We start from the raw sequence: 17,753 nt of genomic DNA on the forward strand, positions 1-17,753 counted from the left end.
TGAGAGTGAGATAGTGAAACCTTTGTTTTTTGATGGCTCAATGTACACAAACTTTGTTTAATACACAAAGTTATTAAAAATATTGTATTAAATGACTTTCAGGCTGTGTGTATAAGGTGTATATGAAACATAAATTAATTGTGTGAATGTAGACACACTTTGTTTAATGCACAAAGTTACAAAAAATATTGGCTAAAATTACCTTCAGGCTGTGTGTATAAGGTGTATATGTAACATAAATGCATTCTGTGCTTAGATTTAGGTCCCATCACCATGATATCTCATTATGGTATGCAATTATTCCAAAATACGGAAAAATCCCATATCCAAAATACCTCTGGTCCCAAGCATTTTGGATAAGGGAGACTCAACCTGTATTAACTATAGCAGGGCCTTCCTACCTCTATGACTGTTATTACCCAGCTTTATTTTATCAGTGTTTCCAATTGTAAAGCGCAATAGAATCTGCTGCGATTTATAAGAAACTGTTAATAATTATTTATTTATTTTGATGAACTAAGAAATGTGTTTTAAGATGTACAATCTGCTCCTTTCTGCTTTTACTGGCTAAACATGAAGTTAAGTGCCCTACACACTGGTAGATATTTAATAACAATATGGACGATATTGTTAAAAAATGAACAATATATTGTTCATATCGTTCAGTGTGGAGGCACCAACGATGAACGATGCGTGTCCCTGAAGTCGTTCATCGTCGGTCTATCATCGTTTATCATTGCAAGCCAATTTGGACGATATCAATGTTTGCAATGTCTAATGGTACAGTGTGTATGCAAAAAATCGTTGCAGAAAAAATGTTAATTGTTCATATCGCTCAAATTGCCCAAATCGAACAATGTATAGGACCCTTTAGAGTCACTGGTTTACAAACATTAGTACAGCCAGATCCAGAGAGCCATAAATACATCTGGTTGGCCACGCAGCCAAGTACTAAGGGATCCACATGTCTATACCCACAAATCCGCAGGTGAGATCTAATCCTTCACTCCTGTTCAGTATGATAACACACTTGTTATGTACAAGTTGTGAGCATGTAAATACCTTCTTACAACAATACACTTTACTCCATGCTATAAAAAGCTACTGGAATAGGACTTTCCTGTTTGTCGTCTTGATTTTGTACTATGGTCATGGGTCATGGGAACGGGGAATGCAGAGTGATAAAACAGATGACAGTGCACATGTTCACTATCTTTAACCAATATGTACATTAATAATTCTGTATTTGCACGGAAAAGAAAAGGAATTCCAAATCCTGCAGCAATGCCTTTATAGCGGCTTTCACTTTTCAACAGGAACAATCCAAAGCAGCCTCAAAGAAAAGCAGAATTTCTATTTAGCCCTTAGGAGCAGAAGAGAATATTAGAAGTGACTGCCAGCATTCCTATAATCTGTGGGAAAACTGTACCACATTTCTATCTTGGAACCAAATAACACAACAAAGGTACTTTGTACTAGTCCAGCTTGTAAGGTAAACCACAGTCCTCACAATGGAAAAACTCCACAGTTTATTGGGGAAGGGTTGGGGTCAGGAGACTGACTGTCACCATACCAAGACCAGGATCCTGGCTGTTAGGTGGCCATCGGGGAAGAAGGGGGCGAGCGCAGCAAAGCCCCTTGCGGGCTCGCTGCGCAGCAGGCTCGGTGTTCCGCTACAGGTTATATTCCCACTCGATGGGGGCTGGCCGGCGGGCTACTCAGGCTTCGGAATCCCTGCGTCCGTATTGTGACCGGCTGTCTCCTGCCCACCGGTAACATAACCGCATCCCTTGGGGTAAATGGCTGAACCGTAAAGTGGGGCCCAAAGATGAAGAGTAGTGGATCACCCCCCAAAAACACACAGAATATATAGACAATTATGCAGCATGTTGTGCATTTGATTCCTTTCAAGCTCTAGGGCCCAGTAATGCTATACAGTAATGCTATACAGTACTGCCCCTCTGTAACCCCACACTAACCAAGGAATTCACGGAAGGTAAAATAGACAGCAACCCATACAGTTTATTTTGGGAACAGAGAGGTCAGTGTTATGACCTAGCAACTGGTTTCCATAATGTTCCTCTGTGAAAGAGAAGGCTGGTCCGCATGAGCATGGTGAGCGACTGAACAAGCAGCAATAGAAGTAATATTTACTAGAAGGTCAATTATTAACAAAAGGGAGTGAAAGCTGCAATATGTTCTTCAGTTGTAGCATTATTATTAATTGAACACCGGAGCTTTGCTTTCTACCTACTTATACAATCTATGTATCCTGGACAACTCTTAATATGGAGAAAGAGACACGACTTACATATATCTTCAGCAAATATGATGCTAGTTAGCCGTGTAGGGTGAGATGCACGCGCTTGCACCACAGCCCGCTGTGAGCATTGCTGGTCATCAACATTTACAGGCACTATACTTGCAACTTCAGGTCTGGTTGAGGACCTAGGGAAAAAAAAAGAAAGGTTGTTTGTTATAACAAATTAATTTACCATTTTATTTTAAATTACCAGGGAATGTGTATAAAGATAAACCCCCATCTTAACTGTTTCACAAGTCACCAAATAACATAAAAAAACAATCTATAAACCTGACATCATAATGTTTTTGTTGAAGAAATGGCACTACTGCATGGGGTGCAGTGCAGTGGGGTCTAGGGCTGAGGGCTCCCTGCAATGTCAGACACACCACCGAAGCCAACTGCTCTGTGTTTCCGGACATGTGCTGGCAGGAAATGCATGAGCAGAAGATCACAGTGAGGACCTATACTGGGGATAATTTTGTTCCATATTAATCTTAATGCCCAATGTTGATTACAGTATGTTCCATTACAAAAATCGCAACGTTATGCAGCCGCATGCATTGGCCGGAAAACACTGCCCCACAGCAGTCCGTCGCATCCCCCCCAAGGCCGCTGCTGTCAATCACAGTGCGCTCGCATCCTTCAGGGATGCGATCGTATTGTGAAGGCCGTACACGCTACGCAAATGTCCGAAAATAGTTCCGATTTTGATTTTCATACATTAGCGATCCGAGCGGAATGAGGGCCTTTGTCCACAATGTGGTATTTGCTGATGCAACATGAGCACTTGAATTATTTATAATATTGTATTATATATACATACATACACACACACACACACACACACACACACCAGTTTAGTACCAATATGTCAGTCATTCGTATAAACAAAAGCCAAAACATTTTCATGTTTTTAGCCATAATAAGAGTATGTGCAGCTATTTTTATGTTTGTGCATTACATCACATTACATATACACTTGCTTTTGATTATGTACAAACAGCACTTATAAAAAGAGTTAATAGTGGAGAAACAAAAATCATTAGGGACTTAGACAGGCACTAATCCCCATGTACACAGCAGCTGTAAAGCACAAAGACTCACATCTTGAGAAGGGGTTTTGAAGGGCAAAGGCCACTGCAGGAGTCCCGATAGAGGAGTGATGTGGGCCATTCACTCTAAACACATTCGGAGCCCCTGCCCCTGTGAGTGCATATGAATACATTCAGGCAATATTTAATTTCTTATTGTCACAAACAGCAGCGACAAGCAACAGATATCGGATCTGAAACCAGATAACCGCTAAATATGCCCCTATATAAAAATGTACTTTAAATATGTGTTAAATACTGCAGCGGGGGAAAGCTACATACCAAGCTGCAGTGCCGACCACTAGGCACAAAGTATACAAAACATATTTAGATTTAAAACTGACAAATGTGTTTAAAATTCTATGTTAAACTAAAAATGCACTTATCTTACATCAGTGGATAGCCACAATATTTAAAATGCCATTTTTTTAAACTTGCAAAACCAGATTTGTTTTCCTTTAAAAATATTGCAGCATTAAGAGGGGTATTCAGTTGGTGCCTATTTAAAAAAGTAACTTTCAATGAAAATGCAGATTTTTCGAATGTCGAAAAAAAACGTCACTTGTTGGAAAACACGTGGATCCACGTGTTTTTGCCAAAAACGTGGCTGACAGTTTGCCGCTGATGCAAATTCGACTTGTAATCAAGTCGAAGTTGCATGATCGGTCAACTCAGGAGCTCAAATCCCTGGTTCTTGTGATGCCCGGCAGGCGACCAGCCAGGAGGGACTGCTTCAGCACTAATGCAGGTGTGATATAGGCGCCAGGAGGGTCCGTGAGCACTAACTGGAGGTTGGTAACTGGACTGGTGGAGCCGGATAACGTAGCATGTTCAGCCTTGGGTCCGAGGCAGACTAACCTGGGCTGAAAGCAGTCCTCCAGGTCTCCGAGTGGGTAGGCAGGAGGGAGATAGCGCAGGCCGGTCAGGAGCACCGAAGCCGCAACCGAACCCGGAGGTCGCAGATCGTCACCACCGGAAATCCAGGAAGGGGAGACACACAGGCCAAAGCAATTCCCGCTGCAGGTATAGATGGCACACCGCAAGATCTCCGTTGCGCCAGCCACACCTCAATTTCAGGTCGAGGATCTAACTGCAGTCCCCGACTGCACAGAGAAGGGCAGGCTGCAAACTGCAGGGACACTTCCACCTGTTTAGTCCCATTTTCGCCCATGCCAATTGAACTTTCTATCAAATCGAATTGGCATGTCGGAAACGAGACAAAAGTAGTCAAAAACGCCCGCTAAATGAATAAGGAACTGTTTAATCCTCTCCGTGAAGGGGATCCGACAGGAATTGAATACACACCTAAATCTCACTCAGTGCAGCTCTGGGTTAATTACACTAGCCCCTGCTTAGCAGTGTGACCAGGCATATTTGCAAGTTCAGTGGTGCTAATAAAACAGTCAGTGATCTACTAAGAGGTAAAATATATAGGGGGCTCGGTTCTGGACTGTACACCCTAACTAAACATTATGAGAGGTGCTACCATGCTGAAACTTGCAGTGTCACACACACAAAAATAGTAAGTAGGTGCACTCTGCAAACGTTACTAATCACAATAATTGCAATCAGTTTTGCAATTTCACATTGAGTAAAAGTGAGGTTCTTTGCTTAAATTTGTCCAAAAGTATGGGCCTACTCACTGCATCCAGGTGACATCATCAGGTAGGTCCTTAACATTCTAAAGGTTCAAGTCCAGGGCACGGTACATCCCCGAACCGGCCCAATGAAATCGTCCAAAGGCTCTATACTAGCGAGATAGCAAGTAAAATGTTATAGGGTGTTCGATAAGTAAAAAGTATCGGCTACATGTTAAGAGTCGGTGAGAGATAATAATGTAATGCGCAACGGAATAATAAATAAAATTTCTCATACGTCATAGGGGATGCTGGGGTCACTTCAAGAACCATGGGGTATAGACGGGATCCGCAGGAGACATGGGCACTTTAAGACTTTCAAAGGGTGTGACCTGGCTCCTCCCTCTATGCCCCTCCTCCAGACTTCAGTTTAGAATCTGTGCCCAGGCAGACTGGATGCACACTGAGGAGCTCTACTGAATTTCTCTGAAAAGACTTTATGTTAGGTTTTTTATGTTCAGGGAGAACTGCTGGCAACAGTCTCCCTGCTTCGTGGGACTTAGGGGAGAGAAGTCAGACCTACTTCTGTGCGTTTAAAGGCTCTGCTTCTTTGGCTACAGGACACCAATAGCTCCTGAGGGTTTGGAACACTAGGTACGCCTAGGGGATCATTCCCAGAGCCCGCCGTCAACCCCCTTGCAGAGCCAGAAGTCAGAAGACAGGTGAGTAGAAGATCAGAAGACTTCAGTGACGGCTTTGAGGTACCGCACAGCAATCGCAAGCTGCGCGCCATGCTCCCACACACAGCGGCACTACAGGGTGCAGGGTGCGGGGGCGCCCTGGGCAGCATATATACCTCATATAAGACTGGCAACAGGGGACATAGGTGCTGGGGCACTGACCTATCCCCCGCCAGTATAAAGATTTTACCAAAAATAGCGGGGCTGAAGCGCGCCATTACAGGGGCGGGGCTTAGCCCTCACAGCCAGCGCCATTTTCTCTCACAGAGACGCTGGTCCTTCCGCACACTGCTGAAGGCGATGCAGGTTTGGGGACATTCTATAGTGTTCAGAACTGTTGATTAAGCACTGGGTTATGAGCTGGCAAACTCTATCTGTGTCTCTCCGACATGTTTGGTACACGTGTGTCGGCATGTATGAGGCGGAGTGCTTCCCACAAACGGCTGTGGGAGTGACCCTGTCGGCACCACCGATTACTGATAGTACTTAGAAACATAGAATTGACGGCAGATAAGAACCACTTGGCCCATCTAGTCTGCCCCCTTTTTTTATCCTTTAGGCAATCCCAACCCTTTTTGAACCTTAATTCTATGTAAGGATATTCATATGCCTGTCCCAAGCATGTTTAAATTGCTCTACAGTCTTAGCCTCTACCACCTCTGATGGGAGGCTATTCCACTTATCCACTACCCTTTCTGTGAAGTAATTTTTCCTTAAAATTTCCCCTGAACCTCCCCCCCTCCAGTCTCAGTGTATGTCCTCGAATTCTAATACTTCTCTTCCTTTGAAGAATGTTTCCCTCCTGAACTTTAAGACCCTTGATATATTTCAAGATTTCTATCATGTCCCCCCTTTCCCTTCTCTCCCCCAAACTATACATGTTAAGATCTTTCAGCCTTTCCGGGTAAGTTTTGTGATGTAGGCCATGCACCATTTTAGTTGCCCTTCTTTGTACACTCTCTAATGTATTTATATCTTTCTGGAGATATAGTCTCCAGAACTGGACACAGTATTCCAGATGGGGCCGAACCAATGACCTATACAGTGGCATTATCACTTCTTTTTTCCTGCTACCGATTCCTCTCCCTATGCAACCAAGCATCTGACTTTCCTTCCTCATTGCTTTGTTGCATTGCTTTCCTGCCTTCAAGTCACTTGAAATAGTGACTCCTAAATCCCTTTCCTCCTCAGTAGTTCCATTATAGTACCCTTGATACTATATTTAGCCTTTGGGTTTTTGAGACCCAAGTGCATGATTTTGCATTTTTTAGCATTAAACTGTAGTTGCCACGTTCTTGACCATTTCTCAAGTCTACCTAGGTCATCTATAATTTGTTTTACCCCTCCCGGTGTGTCTACCCTGTTGCATATCTTTGTATCATCTGCAAAAAGACATACCTTCCCTTCAATACCACCTGCAATGTCACCAACAAAGATATTAAAGAGAACTGGACCAAGTACAGATCCCTGGGGTACTCCACTGGTAACATTTCCCTCCATAGATTGAACACCATTCACTACAACTGTCTGTTTCCTATCCTGCAACCAGGTTCTTATCCATTTAACCGTTTTATAATCCACCCCCACGCTTTCAAGTTTATTTAGCAGTCTGCGATGTAGGATAGTGTCAAATGCCTTACTAAAGTCTAGATATGCTAAATCTATAGCTCCCCCTTGATCTATTATTTTCGTCACAGCGTCAAAAAAGTCAATAAGATTTGTTTGGCATGATCTCCCACCAGTAAATCCATGCTGTTTTGGATCCTGTAACTTGTTTGATTTAAGATATTCCACAACTCTTTCTTTTAATAGTTTTTCCATTACTTTCCCTACTACGGATGTAAGGCTTACTGGTCTGTAGTTACTTGCTTCTTCCTTGCTTCCACTTTTGTGCAGTGGAACTACATTTACTCTTTTCCAGTCCTCTGGAATAGCACCTGTATTTAGTGACTGGTTAAATAATTCTGTTAAAGGTGTAACCAGTGGGGGGCGTGTCCACGGCGGCAGAGGACTAGGCAGCAGGATCGAGGAGCTCCCTGGATAATTAATCCTGCAACAATCCTGGGGCTCCGATCCTGCTCTCCTCTGGATTACTCTCCTGCCTGGCGGTGCTGGGGAGGCGGCTGTGGGTGTGTGCGAGCGCTCCCGGCTCGCGTCGGCGGCCGCCCGGACTCCGGGCCTAGGCCGCAGCTCAGTCCCCGGCCTCGATTTTGAAGCTCCGCCGGGCGCGTGCGCGCGCGCACACGATCGAGCGCCCGAGGCGGACACAGCATCCAGCGGCACCGGAAAGGAGCGGCACCCCACTCCTGCACCCCCAGGGCCCCAACCATAAGCCATCCTGCTCCCCTGAAGGCTGGTGCAGTGAGGGAAGAGGGGGAAATCCTTGTGCTGGGCGGCCATTTTACCTGCAGCTCCCTGAGGTACTGAACACAGCAAGGTGCAGTGTGGGTGAAGACTGCACTGGAAGTTTGGATACTGTCCCAGCTGCCCTGCCTCCTACTGCTTATACTGCTGGAATATCACACACTGGACATATTTATTTATACCATTGGACCCCCCTGGTCCCCCTTCTCCCTTCATTATAACATCTGGCTATCCCAGTGCCTGGCGTGCTGCTGATACTGCATTTACCATCCACTGTTATACCTTTTGACACTGAATAACGGGACTCTCATTACTGCTGGGCCTTCACAAAATGGTGAGGGGCGGCCAGAGTGCGGCCGCGGCTAAATTGGAGAGGTTTGCTCGACAGCCTGCATCTCAGTCGACGCAGTCATCTCCTAAGCTCTCCCCCCCCTGCCAGAATGGATCCATCGGCTGGGGCCGACTCGGGGGCGAATACGCAGCCGTCTGCTCCCTCCATCCAGCAGGTCCTGGAGGCCATAGCGGCCAGCGAGCAACGTCAATCGGACAAGATGGAGAAGGTGCAGTGTGATTTATCACTGCTACGACAGGACGTCCAACGAGTACGGGAGAGGGTGGGCGAAACCGAGACAAGGGTCTCCAACCTGGAAGACCTAAGCGGTCCTCTGCAACAATCGGTGTCTGCAGTTACACAGCAAGTCACAACGATGCAAGCCAAACTCCTGGACATGGAGGGCAGACTCCGCAGAAACAACGTGAGGTTCGTAGGCCTCCCCGAAAAAGAAGAAGGGGCACATCCCGAGGATTTCCTGGAATCCTGGCTAAAAGAGGCATACGGTGCTGAATCCTTTACCTCTCAGTTTGCAGTGGAGCGGGCCCACCGCGTGCCCTTCCGGCCTTTACCCCCAGGCGCCCCACCACGAACTTTTATAGCAAAATTCCTGCACTACAAGGACCGGGACTCCGTTCTACGCCTGGGACGCGTGAAGGGCCCCCTGATCCGGAATGGAATCCGGGTGTCGGCATATCCGGACTTTGCAGCGGACGTCCAAAAAGACCGAGCCCAGTTTCTTCCCATAAAGCGACGCCTTCGTGACCTGAACATATCCTATTCGATGCTGTTTCCCTCCAGATTGCGTGTGGTGGCGGACGGGGAGACTAAATTCTTCAGCTCGCCCAGGGAAGCGGCTTCCTGGTTGGACAGATATGCTCCGGGGGCCCGCCAGCTGGCTCCAGACTGACATCGGGTCGCCCTCCTCTATGGGCCTACAACCCGCAAGTATAAGTCCAGGGAGCTTCCTCTCGTTTAGCGGTTCTGGACTTTGCTGAGAAGTGTTATAAAGTATAAACGCATAAGGGTTTAAGTATTGGGGTTGTTTGATCTGTACGCCTAGTACAGTGTTGCCGTAGGCTTTGGGTTCTCCAGGGCTAGAGTTCGGTTAGGGATCTAGGTATGCCACAGTTCGGGGAGGTATACGGGGAGGGGGGATGCCGGGGGGCCGCTGTTGGCCTCCCAGTAGTTTTTCTGTTTTATGTTTTGAATTTACGAAGCCTATATACTTGCCATTCGGAGGGTGTGGTGGGGTCGCACAGTTTTCGGGGGTTTGGCTCGGGGTCCGGGGCCTGTGGACGACGTGATTGCGTGAGCGAGGAACCGGGGGGATGGGCGGTCGATAGGAGTGTTGCACCCCAGCTGACGACTTGGCTGACATGCCTCCCTTAAAAATCTTGGCGTGGAATGTCCGGGGCATTAACAACAAAGTAAAGCGATCCTTAGTGTTTAAGATGATCAAGAAATATTGCCCGGATATCATCTGTTTAAGCGAAACCCATTTGGAGGGAAATAGGCTGTTGTCGCTCCGCAGGCCTTGGGTGGGCTGGGCATATCATTCCTCTCACTCCTCATATTCCCGAGGGGTGTCGGTAATGATAAAGAGGACTGTACAGTTTGAGATGATCAGAGTAAATACAGATCCACATGGTAGATACGTGTTCATAGAATGTAAATTGTTCTCACGTAATTTTTTCCTGTTGTCTGTGTATGTTCCCCCCCCGTTTTCATATGTCGTTCTGCAAAAGGCCGCCTTATTTGTTGCCTCCTCCCCCCACACCCCTGTCATCTGCTTGGGGGACTTCAACGCTGTGTTGGATGCCTCCTTGGACAGATGGAGGGCTCCCCGGGATCAAGGGACGGGGGGCGGCTCGTTCTCATCGGGATCTAAATTCGCAGATTTTCTAGATAGTATGCAGTGGGTAGACGTCTGGAGGATTCGGAATCCTAGTCTTCGGCAATACTCCTGTTATTCGGGTACACATGGCTCTTTCTAGAATCGACCTGGCCCAGGTCTCGCCTGGGCTTTTGCCTGGCGTGACGGATGTCCGTTACGAGGCACGGGGGGTGTCCGATCATTCGCCCCTGGTGCTCTCAATAGATGGGGAATGTCAGAGGGGACAGTCATATTGGCGGCTACACCCTTCTTGGCTGGTCCAGCTGGGCGAATGCCCGGAGTTGGTGTCCACATGGGAGGGATTTTTTGCAGATAATGTGGGATCGGTCCCGGCCCCGGTTGTTTGGGACGCGTTCAAGGCGTATTTGCGAGGTACAATGATTGGCAGAATTGCAGCCTGCAAGGTGGCTAGAAGGGCGATGGAGAGACAGCTTGAGACTGAGTGTAGGGATCTGGAGACGCGCTACCTGACTGAGGGTACTCCTGAGCTGAAGGCCCGCTGGCTTGTGGCTCAGGAGGCCTGGCTGGCTCACCTTTCAGATATAAATGCACGTTCCCTTTTGTTTAGGGCCACTAACATATATATGCAGGCAGACAGACCAGGAAGCCTGATGGCCCACTTAGTGCACTACGATCGACCTGGGACCACGATAGCGCAATTGCTTGACTCAGGCGGCTCCATGGTGGATGCCACCCCTGACATCGCACAGATGTTCCTTGGCTACTTCAGAGAGGTATACGATAGTAGACTGACATGCTCCACGGAGGAACTAGACCTGTACCTGACAAATATTCCCCTTTCTAAACTCTCCCCTGAGGCCAGGGACGCACTAGACGCACCTCTGACCCTGGAAGAGGTGGTGTCGGCGGTGGAGGTGTCTCCTAGCGGTAAATCCCCGGGTAGTGACGGTATTCCCACGGAACTATATAAACAGTACATTGAGTTCTTTGGTCCCCAGCTGCTTGACACGTACGTTAAAATGTCTGCCGCTAACAGCCTTCCTCCCTCAATGTCCGAGGCGATCCTTATAATGCTTCCAAAGCCTGGTAAGGACCCCAAGTTGTTGGACTCCTACAGGCCGATTTCCCTCATCCCCACTGATGCCAAGATCCTGGCGAAAATTCTTGCGGTCCGACTCAACCTAGTAATTGAATCTATAATTCATCCGGATCAAACTGGCTTCATGCCTGGGAAATCCACATCCATTAACTTGCGCAGGCTATACACCATTTTGCAGGCTCCTCGTGATTTCCCCTCGGACGCGGCTGTGGTCTCATTGGATGCAGCCAAGGCATTCGACAGTGTTGAATGGCCTTACCTGTGGGGAGTCATGAGGAACATGGGCTTTGGCCCAAACTTTATTCAATGGATCAAATTACTATACCAGAATCCACGCGCCAGGGTCTTGGTGAACGGCTACATTTCCTCCTCCTTCCCTTTGACACGGGGCACCAGACAGGGATGCCCCCTCTCTCCTGCCCTGTTTGCCATAGCCATAGAGCCCCTCGCTTGCCTGATCAGATCGCACCCGGACATTGGGGGAATAGGTACCGGCTCCTGCACTGACAAGATAGCCCTTTATGCGGATGACTTGTTGTTATTCCTTCAAGACTACGCAGTAGAGATGCCCACTGTGCTGCGGGTCATTGAGACATTCGGTGGGTATTCGGGTCTCCGCATAAACTGGTCCAAATCATTCATTATGCCCATTATAGGCTCCCTCCCTCAGGTTCCGAAAATATCCCTGCCGCTGTGCTGGACAGTCCAGTTTAAGTACCTCGGAATTCTAATTACAAACGACCCATCAGACTTTGTGCCCTTAAACCTCGACCCTCTTGTACAGACAGTAGTGCGCAAATCGAGAGCTTGGGGTAAGCTACCACTGACAATGACGGGCAGGGTCGGCCTCATTAAAATGGTAGTCTTGCCTAAACTATTGTATGTTCTATTACAGTCCCCGGTATTCATTTTTCCAGCCTTCTTCAGGAAATTAAATAGCGTCCTGTCTTCCTTAATATGGGCCAATAAAAGAGCTAGAATAAAATTAACCACCCTCACCAGACAAAAAAGGGACGGCAGTCTGGCCTTGCCCCACTTCCAACTGTATTATTATGCTGCTCAGCTATCACATATCAGTATGTGGCTTCGGGAGGGGGGGGGGCTGGGCTAGGTCGGGCGTTTCTTCAATGCTATTACCCGGACCTTTCCCCGGCACAGGTCCTGGTGGGGGGAAACCCTTCTAGATTTTTACCTCCTATTGTCTTTCAGGCGATGAGAATATGGCTAGCATTGAAGGGCCTACTCGGGTATGAAGGCATGGACCCTGATACTCCCTTATGGCACTCCACAATGCTTAATGAACTGAGGTCCCTAGAGGGCGGGGAGGTATGGGCTCCGTATTCGATAAACTCGCTGTCCCAGTTATATAGTGACGGTTCATTGAAATCGTTTCAGCAATTAAAGGAGGAGTTTGGACTCCCGAACTCTTACTTCTACAGATTTCTACAGCTCAGGCACGCCTTGCAGGCGCAATTTGGAGATTCCCCCCCAGCGCTCCTCCCCTTTCCCATAAAAACATTTCTACATTCACTGGGTCGAGTCAAGGTGATTTCCTTCACCTACTCATACCTTCTTCAAACAATGCATGCAGACCCGCTCTCGAATCTTCGGGAGAACTGGGAGTGTGACTTGGGTCCCATAGACGGGGATGACTGGGAGGGCGCTTTGGGCAATCCGAGCCAGGTCACCAAATCGCTGCGGTTTCAGCAGATACAGCTTTTTATTCTGCATAGATCATACATGACACCGAGCAGGCTGGCCAGATTCAGGTCGGATAGTGTTGATGTTTGTCCCAAGTGCGGGGCTGCCGGAGGCACATTCTGGCACCTCATATGGGAATGCCCGTTGCTGCAAGTGTTCTGGGCTGGGGTCGGGTCGATTCTGGAACATACGGGAACACAGAGGGGATTGCTGACTCCGAGATTTTGTATTCTGGGGGTGGGCGACTCTGATTCTGGGTCCCGGTGGGAAGGCATGTATGCCCGCAGCATATGCGCACTTGCAAAAGTGTGTATCGCGCGGACATGGATGGCCCCCAGTCCTCCCACAATACCTGCTCTTAAAAGTTTGGTCAACGATACCCTATTAAAAGAACGATATGTATATATGAAATATAATGCCCTTACCAGATATGAGAAGATTTGGTCTCCTTGGATCACTTCCACATACTCCTCCCTTGCCCTTCAAATGTAGCGGGCACTGGCCATCGATGCGGAAGCGCTGTGTGGGCCCCGGGGCGTTGGGCCGAGCCTTTTATCTCCCCTGAACGCAGCGGTTTAATCATCTAGCTGTCGCACCACCACCACACCATGCACACATTAGCTTGACTAGGCTTGAGTTTGTTTTAGAGGGTTAGTTCGGGGGTAGTGGGGTTGTGGGCTATATACGGCTCACTAGACGGGGTAATTACACATAAGGTGGGGGGAGAAAATATTGAAAATGTTAAGTATGTGAACCATGACTTGGCTACAGACTACAAACAATATGCATACTGCGGGAAGACCGCACGGAAATGGTAACACGGGGAATGTCATTCATACATATACACATTCATATTAACTTTATGATAGACTCAGAATACTGTGATTATCCACTATGATTCCTAATGTATACTGAAATGTCTGTATCTCTAATTATATGGTGAATAAAAATTACTCTATTGGGGGCGTGGCCTGGCAAGTGAGCTGAGAGGAGGCGATTTCAGTGAGCTCCTGCTGGCCCTGCTCTTTTTCTAGCCTTAAAAAGTGAATTGGGGGCTTACACACACCTGCAAAGTAGTGTACCCTCTCCCTATCACACCTGGGACTGGAGGGTGTGGACTGCAGAGCCGGGGAGCCCTTTTCAGGGTTCCTGCAGGTTGCGGCCTTCCCCTCCACAAGAAGCCGGGGACTGAAGTAGGACTCCCCCCCCCCCCCGCCCGGAGACGCGGTTGTGCGGGCTGTCAGAAGAGGGGACCTGGGTGTGCACACGCATGTGAAAACTATGCATCGACTGGTGATTTCCTCGGAGCCTGAGACGTGCAGCTGAGGGGAGCTGGCGGCGGCGGCTCCGTACGGCGGGTGAGTCCTCTCCTGCGGGTTTACTCCGGCGCAGCATCGGAGAACCTTCCCCCCCTCCCGCCGCTGTCCCTACCCCCCTCGACTTGCCTGCTACAGCCGGGTGCGTGCCGCGGAATCGGGGAGCAGACCCTGGAGCTCCCGCGGATAGCGGCCTAGCAGCTTCCCACAAGCCGGGACCTGGATTTTACCGCCGGGCCGGCGAGGTCCGCGGTTCAGGCTCCCCACCCTCACCTTCGCTCCTGAGCACCCTCACCTTCGCTCCTGAGCACTCAGCACGCCGCTGCTCACCTTATTGGAGGCCTCTCTGCTGCCCTTGAACTGGACCACGCCGTAGGCCGTGCGGCTTGGCGGAGCTGAGGGACGCCCGGCGGCCATCTTGGAGGGGTCTCAGCTCTCCCCTGGGTTTCCACCTTAGTAGCACCCACTGACCCCCGGGATGCCTGTTGGATACCCCAAGGTATAAATATCTCCACACAGCCTCACAATACACTGCTGTGAAGCTCACTGCACTGCTACTGGGAGAATACCCCTGCATGAGCACTCTCTCTCCCCAGCAGTATATCCTCAGATTGAGATCTCACGGGGACAAGCTGCCCATACCAAGTCCTCTCCGATAGGTCTGTAATACTCCAACCTATATCCCTGTGTTTCTAAAAGCACCTCTGTGGTGCTTTCTCTTGCACCTCTACATATTACAGCTGCGGTGATTCAGGGATTTCTTATACAAGCCTCAACCTCCGGAATCTACACTCGTGCACTACAGGGCACCTGGATGCCCCCCCCCCCCTCCCCGGCCACACTCTATGAACTGCATATGATGTGATCTCACCATGTGATACACCCGGTCCTGTGGGTGACCCTCATGCTATAGGAGCTTCCCCGTCCCTGACTAGGTGTCGACTACCAATCTACCTCTTTCCTCTCCGTCACTATGCCTAAAGGAGGGAAAAAATCCAATGCCCACAACTTGGTGGGCTACTTCAAGAACTCCACCCCGTCTTCTACTCGGAAATCATCATCACCTCCACCTGTATCAGCAACGTCCGACCACGACTCGGATGATGATGCTTCCTCCACTCCTGCCACCAAAGCAGACGTTGCTCTTCTTCTGTCCGAGATGCGCAATATAAAAAAGTCAATCCGTGCAGAGGTGCAGGAAGCTATCTCTGGTCTGAAGACAGACGTGGACAACCTGGGATCCAGAGTTGACGCTGTTGAAAGGAAACAAGAGGAGCTTATCGCTTTTCAACAAGAATCGGAACAGGAGATGGCCCAAATGCGTACAGATGTTATGCTACTAGCAGATAAGCAAGAAGATATAGATAATAGAGGCCGGCGGAACAATCTCCGGATCCGCAACGTTCCCGAGACGGTAGAACAGTCCCACCTCTCTAATTACTTGCTCCGCCTGTTCCGCTCACTCGTTCCCTCAATTCCTGACGATATGCTACTCCTAGATAGGGCACATAGGGCCCTACGTCCTAGATCCCAAGATGCTAAAACACCGAGGGATGTAATCCTACGTTTTCACTATTTTGCGGTCAAAGACCAAGTCTACGCCAAAACTCGGATGTCTCCAACCATATCTTTCGAGGGCTCCGACCTCCTAGTTTTCCAGGACTTGTCACCGGTCACGCTGAATAGACGAAGAGAATTAAAGGACATAACCAAGACCCTAAGAGATAACAATATCAGATATAGATGGGGCTTCCCCTTTGCCCTACAGGTCCGATCTGATGGTAAAGTCCTCTCTGCTAGATCCCCCGACGAGGCCCTCCAACTGCTCCGCCACTTGAACATCTCTGGCCCTCTGTCTGCCTCGCAACGCCCTCCCCCAGTCGACACCTCTCCTCCCCCCAAGGCCCCGTCCCCCGTTTGGAACACAGTTGGCTCTGCCTCCCACACTCCTAAGGGCACATGACTTTATAACTGGCGCGGCCCCTGTACGGGCCTCTCCCCCGCAACGGCCATCACGGGATCTCCAGATGTCGTCTGATGCTCCATCAGCGTCCACACACTCGGTGGACCCCTATGTTTAGTTAATATTTCCTGTTTTTAACATGTATATGTTTGTGGGGGCTGGGCCGGTTCGGGCCCCGGGACCGGGGGCCTCCGCGGTTGGCCGCGCGGCCCCCGAGCCCGGGTGTCCCGACCGGGCCCCGCTCTCTCCTATGCGCTCCTAAATGGTCGTGATGTTACTGTTCCCTTTTGGTGTATTGTTTTTTTTTCTTTTTTTTTTTTTCTTTTTTTTTTCCCTTTATCTCCCCCCCCCACCCTCCCCTGCGTTTATATGCTTATTCTTCTGTGACTTGGGTAGTGGGGAACCACGAGCCTCCATCTCTTTTGAGGTCGGATAGACGTCACACCATATCTACACTTTGCTCTTTTAGTTTTGCTCCCCCTCCTCGCCCCCCCCCCCCTCTCCCCCCCTCTCTCTTCCCCCTATAGCTCCTTCAGTCTACTAAATACAATTTGCGCTCTGCATGGGTTTTGCCCACACACGGAACCCGGTGCTCACAGTCCTCTCCTCTGAGCGGCTGGGTTCACCCATCCCCCATTCGGCCCTTAGGGTCGACGTCGGACGAAATTGGCCCGCAGGCCTATTTTTTCCCTGGGTCCGACCAATGAGAATAGAATCTCTATGTTTGTTCATTGCTATCACTACCATACATCTGTCTCTCCTCTGTTCTCTTTTTACCTATCTTCTTTCTTCTCAGGTCTTCTTCCCTTCTCCTCCACCTTTCTCTTCGGGGATTCCGCCGGTGCGCCTCAGTCTGAGTGGTACCCCATTCACTTCCCATGGTTCTTAGAATAGTTTCCCTGAACACGAAGGGCCTGAACAGTCCACACAAGCGCTCTCTCCTATTTCAAACCCTCAAACAACTCAGAGGCGATGTTATATTCTTACAAGAGACCCACTTTTCGGGCACATCACACCCTGAACTTAGGTCTAAAACATTCCCACACACATTCCATGCTTGCGATCCTATACGCAAAAAGAAGGGGGTCTCTATACTCTTTGCTAGCCACCTTGCTTTTACCCCCTCCAACATATTAAGGGACCCTGAGGGTAGATACCTATTGTTGGTGGGACTGTTGAACGGGACCCCCTACACATTCCTGAATGTTTACGCTCCAAACCAACTTCAGGCCCCTTTTTTCCATTCCCTGAATGGCCTACTAGCTCTGCACAGACGCGGCAATGTGGCTCTAGGTGGGGATTTTAATGTGACCCTGGATAGCACCCTGGACAGATCTAAACCTTTACCCAGATCAATGCGCTCCTCTCACTCACGTAATACAGCTGCTCTGAATCTCTTGCTATCCCG

The 17,753-nt window shown here is 49.0% G+C and overlaps 1 protein-coding gene across 1 annotated transcript in view; it reads right to left on the reverse strand.

Moving 5' to 3' along the window:
* Positions 1-17,753, reverse strand: part of NUP210 (nucleoporin 210) — a 390,084-nt gene that overhangs the window by 318,653 nt on the left and 53,678 nt on the right. Inside the window, exon 2 of the mRNA XM_063940607.1 lies at positions 2,312-2,448. Within this exon, the coding sequence (XP_063796677.1) occupies positions 2,312-2,448 (137 nt within the window). The remainder of the gene's footprint in view (positions 1-2,311; positions 2,449-17,753) is intronic.

This window comes from Pseudophryne corroboree, chromosome 9 (assembly GCF_028390025.1).
Source record: "Pseudophryne corroboree isolate aPseCor3 chromosome 9, aPseCor3.hap2, whole genome shotgun sequence".
Classification (NCBI taxonomy): Eukaryota; Metazoa; Chordata; class Amphibia; order Anura; family Myobatrachidae; genus Pseudophryne; species Pseudophryne corroboree.